Source organism: Ischnura elegans, chromosome 3 (assembly GCF_921293095.1).
Source record: "Ischnura elegans chromosome 3, ioIscEleg1.1, whole genome shotgun sequence".
Lineage (NCBI taxonomy): Eukaryota > Metazoa > Arthropoda > Insecta > Odonata > Coenagrionidae > Ischnura > Ischnura elegans.
Genome location: NC_060248.1, coordinates 58,709,517 through 58,729,421, shown reverse-complemented (window position 1 = coordinate 58,729,421; position 19,905 = coordinate 58,709,517). Strand labels below are relative to the sequence as shown.

General features: G+C 39.2%; 1 protein-coding gene across 1 annotated transcript in view; it reads right to left on the bottom strand.

Annotated features, from left to right (window-relative positions):
• LOC124155861 (pancreatic lipase-related protein 2-like) overlaps positions 1-18,374 on the bottom strand; it is a 60,796-nt gene extending 42,422 nt beyond the window's left edge. The window contains exon 1 of the mRNA XM_046530014.1: positions 17,339-18,374. Within this exon, the coding sequence (XP_046385970.1) occupies positions 17,339-17,384 (46 nt within the window). The 5' untranslated portion in view covers positions 17,385-18,374. The remainder of the gene's footprint in view (positions 1-17,338) is intronic.
• Between the last annotated feature and the right edge of the window lie 1,531 nt (positions 18,375-19,905).

The following is a 19,905-nucleotide window of genomic DNA, read 5'->3' as shown; positions in this document are numbered from 1 at the left end:
TTCGGATTAAAGCTCTTAAATCGTGAAAAAAAACTCTTCAAAAATATCAATGAAATTCATTTACGAGTGTAAAAATACTGATCTATATTTTTGAATGATCGGTTTTGGGACAATCTCTATCGGTATTTTTTTTAGTATTTATGTATATAAATTTGACTCTTTTTCATCCCGCACGGTAATTTAACTGTTTCTCGTGTACAATTTTACGTTCACCCTCTCAATTTTGGCAACACACGGGGAACGTGTTCGAATATTGGGTATGTCGATACCGATCATTTGGTCCCAGGTTCCCAGCCGTTTGCACCCCTCCATCTCCGGCGAAGAACATGCAAGTCATTAAGGGAAACGACCAACTACAATTATATAAAAATTTTCTTTTACCTATCAAACTCTGCTTCATCCAGCTCTCCTTCCAGCCGTTATTATCGAATGGAATTGGCGAAGACCATGCAATTTATCACGAAAACGACCAACTAAGTTGATGAGCAATATTTGTTAGACCTATCAAATTCCGCTTTATCTAAATTCTGGCTCTCATGCTAGCCTCATCACGACGATTAACTTATTGACTTCATTTATCGATGAATTATTGATTGTCACCCGCTGAATATCATTCAATATATTATGATAAATCCTGTGAAACTTGTGTCCGCTGAATGTGATCTAGAATTGGTGTATACGGCCTTGGTTTAGAGAGTGGGGCTTGCTTTTGCCATCGGGTCAGGGGCGTATGCAAAGATCAGATCAAGGTGGGACTGGCTGGAACAGAATTTGGAGCGGTAATGTGGAATAAGGCTGGTTTAGCTGGCTCATTTAGTTGGAAATATCGTTTACAGTTTCCATCATAAACGGTGAGATCGTGACTTTAGACGATCAAGGTAGATATTAGGTGTTCTTCATGTCAGCACTCAACGGCCGGTGAGAAGACGTATCCGGTCAGGACTAAATTCTTATTTAACTTTAACCGTCAGTATTTGATTTTTGGCAACAGTGTTTGGTTAGCAATATTTATTTCTTAGCCTGTTCACCCAAATAGGAGGTTTAAATCTCATATTTGGAATGGTTGCATTGCAGTATGGAAAACCCATTCAAATAGACGTTATCGTAAAACGTCTATGATGTCAAACCCGCTTGTACGGATAACTTTCCAATTTCTTTTAGGGCACTAAAATCATTTCATGGGTGCTTTTAAATGGACTTAAACGATTGGGCTGAAATAATTGATTGATTTCGGTTGGCCGAAACCAACGTTTACGAATGCATGGACGAAATAAGAACTGGTTCTATTCCCCGCTCAAGAAATCGCACAAGTTGGTTTGTTACACGGCGCAATTTTGCGTTTATCCTCGCGCTCTTAACTAGCATTGATAAGGCTGACACGAATACTACGATTCTCCAGGCGACCTCAAGATGCGTTGTCAACCACCGCACGCATAATCGGTTCGCTAAATCCATCACTCGCGTCGCTAAAACGTAGAGCGGTCCGAATTTTACGGAGAAATAAGATATAAATAAGTATGTTTACTTAAATCTATATTCTTGATGATGCAGACCATCCAATTCAACTACTTTTCAATGATATTCGTTACGATTGTTAATATTGTAAATGGTCAATATTGAGAATGCATACATTGATCGATTTGCATTTATCGCTGTCATGTGGTCATTTAGACATGCGCATATCGTCGGCCTCGGTGGCGGAGGGGTCAATTCCTTGCCTGCTGCATAAGAGGTCTCGGGTTCGAGTCCCGCCTGGGTGAGCTACCCTTTTCAACGGTGTGGATGTTCGTGTACGTTTAATTGTCAAGTTAAAAACTCCGACTAGCAGAGCCACTGCCAGGTTGACTCTGCTGCGCTACCTATTCGTTGCCTAGTCGCCTATCCTTGTAGCTCTGTTGCTTGTCATATTGTTGCACCTGTTGCTGGTTTATAGAGTTTTGCATAGGAGAACCATTGCTGTTAGAAAAAAAGGAATTAATTTTGGTTTGTCTCCCGTTTGGTGGGCAGCCTGTTTTTGGCCCGTATTTGCACGTTTTTTTTTGTCCGAAATTTTACGCAATGTCGAGCTACAGCGCAGGGAGCAAGTATAAAATGAGATTCTGCTTCGAACGCACCAAACCCGGTCCCTGTAGCACTTGATACGACTGAGATAGACCTTATAGTGTGACTGCGCAAAATGCAGGCAGACTGACACGCTACACGCCTTATATATTTAGAGATGTAAAAGGATTATGTAGCTGTTCATGGTGTTGTGGGAATGAAATAAAATAAATTTTTGATGACCATTTATGATGCGCCTGAAGTGGCAACTTCAAGCTTCTACGGCATGGAATGGAGCTTTTCCTACTTAATCCCTTGTTTTTTTTGTTTCAAATCATGAGTATGCATTCCTCGGCTTTTGGAGATGTCACTTTGGAGCGGAATCGCTCCGAAAACGCAAACTCAACCTTCGGGTTAACTTTTTTTGTCGGTACGGCTCATCACGAATGCCGGCGGCGAGATTCAAATCTTCGACCTTCGCAGGGCTCTCTGCCCTCGTGTTCCCCGCCCATCCACGAGACTTTTCTCGTGTCCCGGAAGCGATGAGCGGCATATTAACTCATAGCCGTTTCGAACTTTGACTGTTCTGTCTGCCCAGTGTGATGCGGTTATCGTTTTTTCTTTGTTTTATACCTTTATTATAGTGCACGCGATTGCTAGCGTGGTATTATTAAATGCATATTTCGGTGAAAATAGTGGTTTATATTTAAAAGCATTGGATTTAAAAAAATTAAAATTTGGAAATCGGAATTTCTTGGAAGGTTATTTACCCTTCGGAGATTTCTGGGAATGACCTCCCTCGGTCGAAATGGAATTTTCTCGGAAAAAGGTCTTTTTTGGTTAAAAGTAATAGCGAACTACTGGATGCTTGGTCAGATATTGTTTGCTGTCTTCTCATCGGTCATCAAATATTTGACTTTTGAGTCAATTTAGACCGTAGCCGTTCATTTTCGCATGTATGAAACATGACGCTCCGCGGCTCGTGAAGAAAAGACCTTCTCAGTGGCAGTGCAAACACACATGTTTAAGCAAAAACTAATTATTCAAGCACACTTAAGGCCAAGGAAACTTTTAAGCGGATATCTGTACTCACGAATGGAATAATTGCCCACACTAAATGAAGAAGAAAGAAAGGATCACCAATATTGAAACTCAATTTCCCCACTCGCCTTCGTGTAATTTGCCTCGGCTATCAGTCACGAAATAGAATGGTCCTCAAGGGAAGTTTTCGCACCCGTAGAAGCTAGTTAATGATGTTTTCGATCGAAATAAATAATTTTTTACATGAAAACTCTACGAGTGATTTCTGTAAAAAAATGATTCCGTGATATCTTAAATGAATCGATTTAATCTCGCAGAAATGGGGCAACCGAGATAATATTCAACTGTTTTGCATTTATATCCTTATCTCATTAATGACACTCAATAAGCGTTTCCAACCAATAAAGTTTGGTATGATGTAAGCTCTAGTTTGTTCCGCCCGTAGCCATAACTTCTTAAATTCACCCGCTCATGCTTAAGGGACTAATTCCCTTATTGTCCCTTTTCTCGGGTCATCTTGGATTTTCACCCAAGCCTGACTAACAGGAAATTACTTTCTTCAATTTGCGAGGTGTCCTAAATCTTCGCCCAGATTTGAATTTGGTTCTTGCCGGTAAGTGACAGAGCATTAGGGCGGCGTATTAGCTTGAAAAAGTAGAGCTCAAAAGCTGGAAGGCCCCGGTTTGATATCCCAGCCTTCCCTGTGCAGACTTCGAAATAAAATCCTCGCTGGAAAACGTTTGATCGGCTGAGCCACGATATTGAAATATATGCGTCTCGCAATATTCGCAATTTTAAACCCTCCGGCCCGGAGGAGAATCCGTTATCCCCTTTATTAGAAGCAAAAATGGAAGATTTACTGACAATAGAAATGAATTGTAGATAATCAAATGCTACAATATGCCAAGATCACAGCCAGGAAAATATTTCGGGTTTGGGGATGCTCTTCTGGAAGGGGGTACATTTCAGGGGTTGTTAATTTTAAAAGGGTGTTCACAATACCGTATTTAAAAATACGTATTTGAAGGGGTTAGAAATCCCTGATCCCTCGTCTCGCTAAACCCTTGCAATATGTGCATTAAATTATGGAAATTTTGAAGGGGTTTATCTTTATTTTTCTATCTTATTGGCTGCTTATTAATGCGACTCGAACTTAGAATATTCCAATCGTGACATAACTAATATTAGATTTTATGCGGCACAGGGCAAGGAATTGGTTCTGCCCGATACTTTGAATGATGTCGTTTAGATTTAAACACTCCTCTTTTCTTTGAGATCAAACCTTGAGTATAAAACGCATTTGTTTTTCAGTTCATAAATAAGCAACATCATTTAGGCTGAACCCCTCATAAAATAGTCATGTACTTCGCTGAAATCAGAATACCATGACCGTAATAAAATTTTTCAATGAAGAAATCACAATTTTGGCTTCTTCACGGTGTATTAATTGTCCCCGTCGTGGTTCGTATACTATTGTGTTGATGTCCATCAGTCATTCCATTCATGTTGTTGTACCCAAGCACTTTAATCTCGGTCCAACGCTACGAACTCGCGAACAAAGCGTTACCTTGAATCTGAAGGGACTTAGGGGCTGGTCACTTGCCTTATGCGTGGATGCTGTGGGTGGAGTTTTTATTCTGTATTTCTTGCACACCTAGTATCCCACTGTAGAGTTAACGCCCCACCTTGTTTTTTTTCCGGCTCGGAATATATTATCACTATGTGTTTTCGTAATACGTCTTTGACTTTGGGATAGATAACTCTACTATATGGAGTTACGTATTCAGATCATCTTGGGTCATAAATTATTCTGAAATAAGTGACTTAAAACTAATTATTGGTGATCTGATCGACAATTTGGGGATCTAGGTTCAAATGCTGGCCAATTTGAATATATTTTTACTCCCTCAGCCTTTGTTTTAAAGATAAACATTGCTCTTGTGCTCTGGCTACGCTCGAATATGTCATGGAATGCTTTCAGAAATGATTTTTTAGTTACGTATTATTATGCGAGCTCTGCACACATCAATTACATTAACATTCAGGATGGTACTTTTAGTTAATCTGTGATTTATTGTTTTTTGTCAATGCCGAAGCCAAATGCCAGTTCCATCAGGATTGAGCGTTATTAGACTAATAGTAAGGCCTAACTTGGAGAGGATAAGTTTTAACTGCTTCTTTGTTAATTGTTGAAGTACTTTAAGGAATATTCCATCTATACTTAGAGTAAATTGGCGCACAGGATTTCACCCATCTACATATACTTTATGCCTTATCTTTGAATCATTTTTCAGCCGTTTTATACCAGAATATTCGAACAGCTTTTAGTTTTCAATACCAGTTACTAATCGCGATAATGTTTGCGCAACATTTGCTTGTTAGATCTCTCGGGCCGAAAGGGAAGAAGGTCTTCGCTAACCACTCATGATTAAATGAGTCGCCTATTGTGTTGTAGAGCAGTAGGTGTCTTCTGGGTGAGATCCAACTGCAATGTATCGCTTTTTCTCATCTTCATTCTCATCCCTCACTTACGCAATATTCTTAGTTGTACGCTTACGGCCTTCAGTCATTCCTTTGTCTCCAATTTTTCCCTCCATCCAGGTGGTACTTCTAAACCCTCTGAACAAAGTATTTTCTTCGCTGAGCAGAGCGGCTACATTTTCTTTTATGCATTCTTTCCTATTTTTTGTCTTCAAAAGAATGCAAAACCTCAAAATTAAAAGCTTCTGGGAATATTTTGCAAAACCCACTGATTAGTTAAAATTTATTCAGCACACAATAAAATTACGTGATTTAATGTAGTCATTAGCTAAAGGCTTATTTTAGTTACAGCAAAAAACCTTGGCCAAAAGTGGCCTTGGCCACTCTGAAAACTTGAAAATTTTGGACTCAATCATAATTATCGTGGCAGCTTAATATTTCGTCATTACCATGTGCACCATAAAATAATGCGTGATTTAGATGTATCCTAAAAAGAGCAGAACATTTATTAACTGTTGATGTTGCTTAGAAGCAACATTGGGTTAAATGACCGTGTGCTTAGAAAAACATTCCTTTAGTTCATTTTTTCATTACTCTTTACATACTATTAAATTATTCCATAAACATCTCAAATCGTTTCCAATTTATCTTGGGGCCTCAGCTCAACTTTAAGGATTATCAGCGCAGTTATTGTTCGCAGATCTCTCACCAACTGCAAGTCCGGTCCAAGGGTAACTTCATCTGCTGTTAGATATGGCAGAGCTGCTAAATACGCGTCGATTCATGCTGATCAGGCTATTCGTTCTCTCTTGTTTATGGCCTTGGAGTGCTCTTTCGTTACGTTCCATCTTCTGACAACACCTATTTTTCCTCGTGGTTCGGATTGCTGAGTTGGATTGAATAATCCCATCCCACCCGGAAGTCCCACGGATTCTTATTCCTAGTGCGTTGAGTATCTTCATAAATGGAAATGCAATGCCGGGTGTCGTGCATGAAAGAAATATTTCTAATGCACTCCGCAAAAATATATTAAATTCATCGTTAGCGTTATTAATTTATCATATTTCCGAGAACAGCACTGTATGGAATTAACTTTTCAAAGTGTTTTCCCGGGTAGTGGAATTTTAATTGCGTTAAAATATAACAGGGATATAAAAATTTCACGCAAACGAGTTATTCAATGCATCGTTCGTGGGTAGGAGGAGAGACAGGTCCCAAATTATACTAACCTACATTTAGTGTAATTCATTATCCTAGATTCGCGTTTTAGCTGTGGAAATTTTCAAGTTAAGTTTTAATATAGGTATTATAAGATTTTTTCTATCGCGAGAGCAGTTTTCTGGGTTATTTCACAGACCTCAGAGCCAGATTTATAATATCATCAAAGTCAATATCTGTTATTGTACATTTCATCAATCCATCCATCCATTTTTTGACTGGGCCTTGTGACCCGAAGTGAATTGAGGACCCTATAAGCCAAGGAGTACACGTACAATTTTTTTTAACCTTTGAGATGAGTGCAGATAATGGTTGGTGGGGTACACAGTAATGTTGCGGCAAGTTGATACATATGAATCAATATTTATGTATGCATAGATTCAGTGACTCACTTTATTCATTTGTCACAGCAATATTGTGTACCCCACTAACCATTTACTGGTTTTATCTACAAAAAAATTATAAAAATTGCACGTGTTCACCTTAGCTTCTAGGATCTTCAATTGTTGTCCCGGTGAGAAGTTATCCACCTCTTCAGTGGCGACAAAAGTTTTATTTCATGACGGGAAAATGGTGAAACAAGTGTTGGGGACGATTTTTAACCTTACCAGTGGTAGTGAAGCAGTTGAGAACGGCCTGGTAGTGGGCGCGTGCATTGCACTTTAATCTATAAGAACTTTAAACTGCAATTAGCTTTAGGCTGCAACTAGGCAATAGATTGCAATTATGCTGGGAGCCGCTGGAGACTCGGAGGCTGCGCGCTAGGCTTAGATTGCTTGAACAATTAAGAATGGATATCTTTAAGAGCGACACGGAGGACATAATATCAGCGCCCCACTATATTTCCAGGTCCGACAGAAGCGATAAATTAAGAAAGATATTTTGCCGAACGGATGGATATACGAATTCCTTTTTCCCCCGAAACATGAAAGACTTTAATAAATGCCAGTCGTAATTTCGTTGTAGCATTTCCTTTTTATGTGCAAATGGCTAGTGTCCTAACTCCCCATTCCACACGCCTTTTAGACGGCTTGCGGGGTAGTGTTGGGTGTAAAGGATGTAGATGTAAAGTAAGCGGGCGCATTGCGCCATTACGTGGTCGAGCGCCTGGACAATATTGACTTTGATAAGTAATTTTAGGATTTCAAAACCTTTTTTAAGATGCTGATCTTTTATATGTCCAATACTATTACTTTCTCAATAGAAAAAACTTCCACACAAGCCATTTATTCATTTGTCACAGCAATATTGTGTACCCCACTAACCATTTACTGGTTTTATCTACAAAAAAATTATAAAAATTGCACGTGTTCACCTTAGCTTCTAGGATCTTCAATTGTTGTCCCGGTGAGAAGTTATCCACCTCTTCAGTGGCGACAAAAGTTTTATTTCATGACGGGAAAATGGTGAAACAAGTGTTGGGGACGATTAGTAACCTTACCAGTGGTAGTGAAGCAGTTGAGAACGGCCTGGTAGTGGGCGCGTGTGGATGTCAATGGATGTCATTTATCTCGTAAACATATTGCTCATGTACGGGTTCTGTTTGTTGAAATTCTTCTTTTTCCTGGTAGAGGGATTTCTATTGCATTTAAAATAACAAGGATATGATCATTGAAAGAAATTGTGTCATCCACAGCATCTTTCGCATTTAATTGGATTGTCATGTTTACTGTCCCTCTCGCTTTGAGGAAGGTGCTGTTTCACTACCATCATAGGGGCAATAATGCGAGACGACGTTGAACCTATCTTTGTCTTTTTTTCGACTCACGTATTTGATGCTATTTAATTTCATCCGATATTTACCTACGTTTTAGTTTGTTTAGTTTGCCCAATTAATTACCCTTTTTAGAGAACACTTCGTTTTTTAACTCTGGACCGATTAAAAAGCAGGTGCTATGTGGGAACTTTGTTAAGTTGCTACGTTAACCTCACACTGAGAGAACAGGTTTGGATGCTACACCCTAAACCCTTTTGGGCGGGGAGGTTTGGATACGCCATCAAGAATCATGCGACATCAGAACTAACTCTTTGGATGTGAGAACCAAAGGCAAAGAATGTCACACCAAACACGTCCAGTCAACGTCCTTTGGGTGGGAGAACCAAAGTTATGGTTAGTGCACTCTACCGGTTTAGGTGCGAAATCTAAATCTATTGTTACGCGCTCTGGTGGCAATCTCATGAAGCTCTCTAGCACCCGCAGTTCTGTCTTCAGCCGTGGAAGCCGTAGACACGTGTGGACTTGTTGTGGGCAAAACGGGCGAACTCTGCTGCCGCTTGTGCTTCGTTGCTCTTGCTGCTCGAGATTATGGACGAGGGGACGGCGAATTTCTTATCGAAGGCTGGACTTGGAGCCTAAATCCATGTTTTCGCTGGTAAGTTGCGAGTTGTTGTTTATTCTCACGGCCATTTTGTGTTTATTCTCACCGCCATGTTGCATTAATTGTGTGTTTGGAGTGAATTTTATGTAACTGTGTGTTTATATATTGGAAATAAATGTTCTTTCTAGTGTTCTACAAATATGGATATTTATTCTTCCACCCGCGCATGTTACAATATGTTGAATTAAGTGATAATAGATATTATGATAACCACATAGCTAGATTTTCTCATTTTTTATTTGCACTGTCTTAGTGGCCTATTTCAAAATGTGTTAAAAAAGAACAATATTAAGGTGTAGTGGAATTGAAAAGGAGGGAGGAAGGGGTAGGGGCGCCATCTTTTGGGCAGGTGATCTAAAGTTTTCATTCGGCATCCAAACGTTGTTTTGATGAGCTACCCAACGCTTTGGTTCTCACACCCAAAGTACTCGTCCATCTTCTTTGGATGTAGCAACCAAAGGAGTAGTTGGAACATCCAACTCCTCATCACCCATTCCCTTTGGGTGACACAACCAAATGTATGGACAAGTCCTTTCCTTCACCTCAGCTTTGGGTGTGACACCCAAACCTACGATTCTCATATCCAAAGTGTTTTTTCAGTGCAAACTTGATTTTATATATTAGTTGTCAGCATTCTCATTCAATAACAAATTTATGTGCCACACGGTATATTTATCTCGTGTAAAAGAGGGTAAAAAATATCTGTAGAGAATTCGTATCCACATTAGTCTGGGTGAGCAGCTGTATGAGTGTTGACTTATTTGGACCGCCGAGCCCTAATGAAAAATTAATTCTTTCTGAATGTCAGGCGTTTCTCTTCTTTTTTGGTCGTGATAGCCTTTAGAATACCTCCCGACTTCAAAATATACATTTTCAACGTTTGGAAGGATTTCAACTTAAGATATTCTTATGTTATGAATATATTTATATTCTTATTTTTCACATAATCGTGCGCTTACGAAAAATTCCTTCTCTTCATTTTTTCATTAAATTTTACATAAATTTTAATTTTTATCTTGATTGCATGCTGCTCAGATTCCAATTATTTCATTTGTTTTTATTAATCTTTTTTATTTCACTTTTCGTGTGTTTTTACGTAATCACTTCTGAAGTTTTACGCCCTCCTTACTCCTGGCGATATCATTTTTCTCGCCTTACGCTGGTTGGACAATATTGCCCACTGTTCACTCTTGGAAATTCTCCATTGTACGTGTAGACGAACTCAAGTCATAGTATTAATGGAAAAAGTTGTATTTTACGGAACTCATCGTGAAATATTCGCTTGCACCTTGATATTACAAGCTAAGGCAGACGTCCTTGAGGAAAGTGGTGACAAAGTTTAAACATGTTGGAATTCTGTCCTTTGAATGTTTTGGAAAGAAGAAATGGAAGAGGTAGCGATTGGAATGTTGCAATCTCATTCAGTGCGTGAAAAACTGCTGACTCTCAGGTTGAGTTTGCAGTTTATATGATTCACGGCATCCACGGTAGTCTGCAAAATCTCTATTTTATTCACGCTTTTAAGTTTAAGCACACTCCTTTAAGTTCATGTGATTTTAAGCCATGTACATGCCTTAATAATTTTTTAGCCTACCTCTGTGATTTTAGTTAATTTGATTTTTTAAACTAGCTGTAAACTTACATTTTTGACCTTTGAGTGTCATCACCGGGTTGCCATATCGACGATTCTGTGAAAGATCGTTGTCATATCAGTGCTTGTATTGGAGGAATGGTTCGATGCGAATTCTTTTTTATTGAAAGTCACAAGTTTGGTTTATGAAACTCATTTAGACAAAAAACATTCTCTCATTTTGACTTTTGACCTTTCTAAACATGCCTGTAGACCCTAAGCCTTGGAAAAGACTACCTGCACAGCCTCGGATAGGGAGATGATGATGATATCAATTGGGTTGTTTTCTATTTTCTTTAATAATGTTGACATTTCAGTGTTGATCCTGTTACCACCGACGCACAGTGGGCTGAAATCGAAAAAAGCTGGCCAAAAATGATTTTTTTCACTTTTTAATTTGGAAAAAACTAATATATTTTCAAATTATAGAATGATCAGTGACCACATTACTGAAATAATTTTATTTATAACTAATTTTTTTAAAGCAGGAGACATCTGTCAATTTAATGAAAAATGATCGCAAAATTTTTTCCCCATTTTTTGAAAAAATTGACGAAGTTTTTTTCTACTGTTGCGTTATGTTTAAAAATGCCTAAATTTAAATCATTACATAATAGAATAGATTACATAATAGATTACACGTCGCGACGTGCTATTTTTTTCCTGTCACGTAGCGTACTCACTATTATACCTTAATTCAATATATTTGCTATCAAACTTTCCGACCAACAGTACATTTATATGGCATATTATATATTTTTCTTGTCTAAAAGATAATAAAAAACATTACGGTGGAGAAATATGGTTTCTAGTTGGTCCAATTATCTATCACCCTCCTCTCGATACCTTGTTTATATTTGCCCACAAAAAGTGGTACAATAGCCGAACTTTAATTGAACCTGAATGTAAGACTGAATTATGAGAGCTTCGTTTTGAGTAAAGCGAAATATTGGGAAACCTTTTCGATTTTACCAGTGAGTGCAATATTTGGCTGCAAAAATCAGTTATATTCTCGCGTTCACTACGGTGTAGCTGGCATTTAATGCATCGCACGTGCCTCATAGCTCAGCTGTCCGTTTATTCGTCGCCGTCGTCGTCGTCTTTTTATCAACACATTTCTTTCCACCGTTTTATGAACTCTTGCCAACCCAGCGATCGCGGACACCTGCGACAATGCGGAATGAGACATTGGCACTGTCCCCGTTCTCATACAATACGACAGCAATGCTCGCGGCCCATTGCCCGCTTGCCGTGAACTTGGCAATAATCTGTATCGTATAAACTCCAGAATTACGTAGACCGTACACGATTAAACCCTGTTGACTATGAAAGTGGATATTATCGTCCCTATCGACAAATGAGACCCTACTTACTTGTAATTAGGATTCAGCCTTTAAAAAATTCAATTTCGATGAATATTTTTCCCCTACATATCAATTTCTAATGATGTAAAATACCTATATGACGACGTGTCGTAGCAATCGTTTTATCAAACATAGTTTAGCTGAACAACGTCAGAAATTTGAGTCGTTGGTAGCAATAAATTGACAAGTGCTTCGATTTATTTTCATCTATCTTGAATCAAAATATACTCGACTTGATTATTGTCAAAGGAGAGAATCCAACGGCCCACAGAACTCGCAAAAGATCAATATAAGTGATAGAAATCGAAATGGCATGAGACTGAAGCATCCTTGTTTGTGGTGACGCTATTATTTAACGACGATTTAAAAACATGAAGAATTCAGCAAATATTTAATTTAAAACTAATGAAAAAACTAACGTGCACATTTTTTATTATGTCAAAGATATTCAATGGTGCATTAAGAAACATTATACGATCGGAACAGTAGAATATGTGAGAGAATATCGTGCGAAAAGAACGAGAGAATTTCTAGGTTTAAGGGTATTGAGTTTCTGGGGAACGAGAACATATGAATACACTAGCCTAAGGGTAATAGTTAGGATTAATTTGTCTTATCTATCTTATGATGAATTTAAGAGTAATTACCGTAACAAATAGAAAATTGTCGTATTTTTTCACCAATGTGTATTAGGCCAACGAATAATTCCTATTAATACTTAGATTAATTCAATCTGATATTTCGATTCACTTCGGGTCACATTTTCTACTAAATATACCTTGAAGAATAGGGAAATCTTTATTGTCATTCTACTCGCCAATCAAGATTCACCTCCCTCACCGTAAGTAAACCTTTTTTTTTCTTGGTTTAAACTGCTGAACGCGTACGTTTGAGACAAGGCCAAGTGTTTCAGACAGCTGACGTAAGAAATTCAGTGGTGAATTATACGATCGAAACAGTAGAATATGTTAGTGAATATCGGGGGAATAGAATAAGAGAATTTTCAAGTTTAAGGGAATCGATTCTGTGGGTGACAAGGTCACGTAATTATACTGGCCTGAGAGTAGTAGTTAGGGTAGTCTTTGTATTATGTATCTTAGTTGTATGTTTATAGAGATAGGTTTTTTCGTTTTCTTTGTTGTGTTCATCTGCATTGTATTCTCCGAATCATCTCAAGGTTATATAATGGGAGTGAATTTTCACCAGCATGTCCTTCACGTTGGTTTTGACTCTTGGGAGTAACATGCAAATTTTTAATTCTAACGGTGTAATATATTTTCATCAGGTATTAAATTAACATGTGATATCAGTATTGTTGACTTTTCTTCCGGAATAAGTGGTATATTTTCTTTTAAACTTACATTTCTCTCGTATATTATTGATCATTCCTTTTTGTTCTTTTCTACCGCAGGATGGTGGAATTAGAAAAGAATTATATGCTTTTCGCCTAACGTATGCTCCTCGTATTTATTCCAAGTTAATTCTACGTTAGTGTTGTCAAAGGACCAGTTATAGATTTTTGCCTAGTGACATTTATAAAAAGAACACCGGAAACAAAATCTTCCATATCACATTGAGAGCAAATGGCCTTGGTAAACCGCAAAAGAGTCTGTCTGGAAAGTATTCATTCTCAATCGACCTTCTATTAGTCTATAAGCCAATGAAACTATGCGTCGCTACTTCTTGACTTCTGAAAAGGATATTTATGGGAAAAATTATCTCAAAATTTTCAATTTCCGTGAATTTTAATTTCAGATAACCTTATTTCAACAAATAATGTTTTGATATACACCGGAAGGGATAGCAGTCGAGAGTCATCGGATGAGTAATTGCTGTTGGTAAGATGATCTAAGACCGCTTTCGCGTCAATATTCGTGCAATGTGTCACAAATACCTCAAAATGGGAAAGTTCACCATCTTGAAATGACGAAATTCATTGAAATGACTGGAATTATTTAAAAAAAGGCGAAATTATTTCGTGCAATTTGTACTTGGCCATTTAAGTATATGCGAGTGACGCGAAGTGCATAGTTACTTTTAGGGGAGAGCAGGCATTTAGTCAGAAATATGCTTCGAGGGTTGCTTGGGTGTTGTGTGGGATGCCAGTAATGACAACTTCGATAATGACAGTGATGACAATAACAAGTTTTCGTCAATTCGCACGCATTGGAAAACCATAAATTGCATTACATAAGCTATAAATTTCGCTTGTATAGTTTATAGTCATCATTATGTTTTTACCGAAAAGGGCGTGGTTCGTGGCTTGGTCTCTATTGGCGTCTGTTCCCGAAATTCGAGAGAATTATCGAAATATTTTTCTTCGAAGTAATTTCATGTAAGACCTTATTAGATTTAGCTGCATAAAAAAACTGAAAAGCACAAGAAGAGTCTCCTTGTACGGAAAAAAAGATTTGATTAAAACTATCAAACTTGTGTGTTAGGGAATATTTTTAGTATGGATCGTGGCCTCCTCCTCATCGGATGTTTCAGGCGAAGGTAGGCCCACAAAAAATTTCGGGGGATGCCTGAAGCCCCTAAACCTAAAAAAGCTCCATCTAATGGTACTGTTGCACTTCCTTATTAAAATTAATTGTCTGCATTTTTGTATAAAATACAATGGCGGGTCCTTATTTAATATTAACCTAACCTTACATTTATTTCCCCCATCCAAGATATATTCTGTATTCACCACTGACTCATGCAGATTTTACAGGTCTGATTTTGATATACTCGATCTTTTATGATAAAAATTGTGACCAAAGATAAATGATTGATTCGAGCAAAATTGCGCATGTAATATCGATGACAAAAGTAATTTCATGGGAGGAATAATGAGATTTATATTCGTTGTTCTAATTCTAAGTAGCAGAGGATGGAGTCCTCTGGCATGTTATACCAATGACTTTAATCAGGTTCTCCTATTCGGAGCAGGTAAAAAAATTCGAAGCCTTGCTATAGGAGTACCAGGGCATGGTTACGATGGAAGAAACCGCGTATCTTACATTAGACCGGAATTGCATTGCCCTAGCGGCTTTTTCGTCCTCTATACAACGGTCCTTCATATCACGAACCGTATTCCATTACCCTCCTACTATTCACCGGCACCGCGAAGGGGGAAATCACTAGGTCATGCACGAGTAAAACGAGCGGGTCCGGATTACTTAACCGTGAACAATCGAGGGTTCGCCGTGATTCTCTAATTCGAGGTTAAGCCTTGATCTTGAATTCGGTTCGTAATTCCGACTTCGTGGAAAAAGGTCCGACGCGGCAAGTCCGCAGTGGATATCGCTCGCGGCTTCTTCGCACGCGGGTTGCCTTTTTCTTCCACTGACGATTGCGGCTTCGCGAATGCCCCACACGAGCCTCATCGCTCCTCGTGCGTTACAAAACGACGGCGCGGAGTAGTGGAGCGGTTCGGAAAATTATGCATCTCCCATAGCTTTTATCGTAAACGGTTTTTGAAATTGAGCGTCCTTGAGACTTATTATTTTTTTGATACGCTACGCATTTCCGCCTTCATTTCTCATTTTCGTGACGTCGCTCCATGTAAGACACGCCTTTTCTTTTGTTCTAGAGTTGTCTCACGGTATGCCATCACAATGAGGACGGGGTATTATGCTAAGAATGTCGTTGTCGAGTTATAGAGCTGAGGCATAAAAAAGACTATATAATAGAAATACATTTCCGCATTAAAATAATAGTTATTTATTCTTTGATCAATTTGCTATCATAAAACGTTGGTTTTCTAACTACTCTATTTCTTTCTTTGGGATTCATAGCCGATTTCCATACGCCCATCCCAAACACCAATTAGGTGTCTCGTGTGGGTGTTAACGTTGACACCGATTATGTAAAGTTATTTTTTAAAGGTACATTTGTGGCCTGGACGATGCCAGAAGATCAAAAATTGTCGGGAGGTAGTTAAAGGGAGCATGGTTTATTTGCCTTCCCGGACGAGACCTACTGTGATTTTGCCAATTTCAAAAAGTTAGGCAGTTGGGACAGTGCAGTGAGGGAAATTAGAATAATTATTGCAAATTCCATCAGTAAAATCAAATAAACATTTTTTTATCTGCAAGGTACCTTTGTAGAATGTGAAAGACATAATAAGTAAGCAGGCAAAATTTTTGGCCGATATATAGTCATAAATACCCCAACCTCGTGGGAGTTTACCCGCCCTTCATCATTACGATCTCATCGAACAAATCAAATGTGAGGTATACTGAATAAGATAAAAAAATACAATTGAGTACAATGCACTGTAAAATATAAATTAAGATTTATTTCAAATATGTGAATATTAATGTATTTAAAATATGTGAATATTACATTCAATAATAACTTGGTAATTTCATTCCGGTTGTTAATTATTATCAGTAGCCTATAGTGTATCACAGCTGTTTTCATTAGGACCTGGAGAATCTGCCATGCGCACTCGGTTGGCTTTATGTAGGGATAACTATCCTTTTCACAGAAAAAGTGAGGATTTTTTTACGAATACGCAATCCGTATGGTTCACCTTTATCATATTGTTAAGTCTATATAGATCATGTTAATTTAATTTTTTATTTAGCTTCATTTCATCGGGAGTTTTGAATTTTTCGGTGGAATTATGTCTGTTTATGAAATCACCCGTAATCATGGAAGAGGAGGTACTATTATTTTTTCAAATCTTTAATATGGCCTTGAGATTTTAGGATTGATTAGTGTGTTAGGATGATTTATATTCTGTTTTGGTGGATTATGTTTGATAGGAAAAAAACATTTCACTATTTTTTAACAAACTTTTGTGGACACTTCCGTATTTCAGCGAGAGAGCATACCGCTTCTTATCGGTGGAGCCCTTCATTTTCTGGAGAAATAATCTAGGAAAAAGCCATTTGTTAATCGTGAGACTATTTCGGCTGTTATGCGAATCACAATAAAGTGATAATAAATTACCGTTCTCTGTTGAGGAATTTCAAATTGCCTCTCAGAAATACGCATAAAGAATTAACATTAACGCTCAATTGTGTTTTTCCAACTTCTTAATTGGCAATGTCATTTTAAAATAATGTTTACAATGTGAGCCTGAATCATTCATTCTAATGAGGTCTCAATTTGCACCTACTAACGCCTTAGACTTCTTCCATGAATAGAAAAAGTTGCGCATTGGTGTGGATTAGTAAAATTTTTAATTGACTTACCTTGAAGAAAGATGAAAATGATGCTGAGTACTTTCAGAGCATCCATTTTTTCCGGTTGTGTTTCACTCTTGAAAAGCGGTGATGCGTAGTTTTATATTTTCACTATGCCTTCTCCTCAGTTTTTCGCCACCCACTTCAATGTCTCCGAAAGCTTCACCGGGTCTTAGGAATCTAAAAGATATCTTTGGTAATAGAAGAGCTCCCGATGACCTCCCGAATTTTCTCTATCCCTGGGTGCGGATTCTGAAACCAGCTCTCTCTCTCTCCCTGCACCAACCGGGTGGTCCACTTCGTTCTTCTTCACCCTGGTTACGAAGGTGAAGCAAAGCGATCACTTGCGAAACGTTGCTTCTTTCCTTGAGGCTCCCAATCCTCCTTCCCTAAACAGGAAGATGGATCCGAAACTCGAAGTCGTCCCGGTGCAGTATCCTCGGTGACCGAAATCTTCTCCGCTTCTTCCCTTCCTTTTCGAATCGGACTAATAATCTACAAGACACCCGAGGATTACACCCGTAAACACGGTTCGAAATAGATAGAAAAGAAAACCTTTTACTGATCCTAGACGACCGAAAAATCCAAGAAAATGCGACCGGATATGGTCTCGTTTTCCTTTTATTTTTTTGTCAGCTGTCTCCGGATTTGTCGCAAGTTGTCTCTCCGTTCCGATGCGATATTTCACCTCTCTTTTGTTTTTTCGACAAAACCTTTCGGTTCCCTCTTTGCTCCTTTTGCTGGGGAGGAAGGCCAGTCGCCTGCGGTGTCAGGCGCACAGATCCATAGCTCCACGGTAGGAGAGTGGCGATGGTAGGCTTTGTCGGTGGGGAACGGGTCGTAGCACAGCCTCCGATGTAGCAGCGGCGGTGACACCCAGACAGCTAGGCTGGCAGAGAGACACCCTCTGAGGACTGCGGGCCGCTCCGGTCGTCTCGAACCGAGGTCTTGGAAGGGAAGTGCGGGCGATCGTCCTCGCGGCCGGACTAATATCAACTCGCTCTCCTCTTTGTCCTCCTCTTCCTCCTTCTCTTCCTCTCTCCCCTACCCATTCCTCCTCCTCCTCCTCTTTACGTTCGTCCTCGCACTCATGTTCTCCCCCCCTCCACTCCGACAAAATCACGCAGGCGAACACTTCAACCCTCCCCTATGCTACTGTTTCATTCATCCGCTGCGAGCCCACTCCTCACTTCCTCCTACTCATGCGGAGACCTTCCTTCAATCAACGTCCACTTCCCCTCCTCATATGCGCACCCCTCGCTGCCTTTGCTCTCGGTCCAAACGTCAATATGATCCGTCTTCATCTATTTGTTAGACTACGTACCGTGTCAAAGGCGTGTGGCAGGAGAGATTTTTTCACAAAAGCCACGCAAAAGAAAGGAGAAACACTATCAGCCGCTTCCCCACTTCGTCGCTGCTCTTATGTGTCTCCCGTCAGTTTGGCTATGGGTCCAACATCTTCGTGATAGTTATCATATATTTGTTAGCCTTCGGGCCGCATCAAGGGCGTGAGGTTGGGGATATATAGATAAGAGCCATGTGGAACAGATGATCCGCAATGATGGGACAGGTATAAGCGGCCAATCTATTCTACGGGATTGGCCAAGCATCTACCAAAGCACTAACGTGCAAACACCGGAATGGTGCACATAACAGCATCACTGACTTAAAGCCCGCAGGGGCGATAAGTTAAAGAAATGCCCTAAGAGGCAGTTAAAAGACCACATTTGCCAGGAAAATTAATATATCAACCTACGGGGGTAAAATATAAATATATCAACCAATTCCTCTTCCTCCACTCATATGCGTCACAAGTGATTTTTCCCGAGGTTAACAAATCCAAGTGCTCCGCCTCCAACAGCATTATGCAAACAATTTGAATCAACGGCGTTTGGCAGGTGATATTTTTGGCAAGAGCTAGGCAAAATAAAAAAGGGGGAAACCCATCGTTGTCTTGCCCTCGGTCCAAGCATCAATATGATCCATCTTTATCTACGTGTTAGCCTACGTACGGTATCAAAGAAGGCAGATACTATTAATATCGATCCCTCTTCATCTACGTGTTAGCATAAGTACCTTATCAAAGGCGTGTGGTAGGAGATATTTTTTACAAGACTCACGTGAGAGAAATAAGAGATAACATTGTGAATATGGGCCACTTCCCCACCTTATCGCTACTCATATGTGTAACCCTCGTTGTCTTTGCTCTCGGTCCAAGCATCAATATGGTCCGTCTTCATCTATGTTTTAGACTACATGCATTATTAGTGCAGCGTGCCTTGAGATATTTTTTTTACAAGAACTACGCCAAAGAATCCGCACTTCATCGCTACTCATATGTGGCCAAGCATGCACTTGATACTCAAGCATATTCTTTGTCCAAATATGTACGTGATAGTCTTCATCTATTTTTAGCACACAGGTCATATCAATGGCGTTCCGTTGGGAATATGGATAGATAACAGTCATGCGTAAGCGAGGAAGATTGGGGTAAAAATATGAATATCAGCCAATTCCACTTCCTCTACGCGTCTTCCTCAATGCGTCAGAAGTTCATATCCCGCGGTCGAGAAATC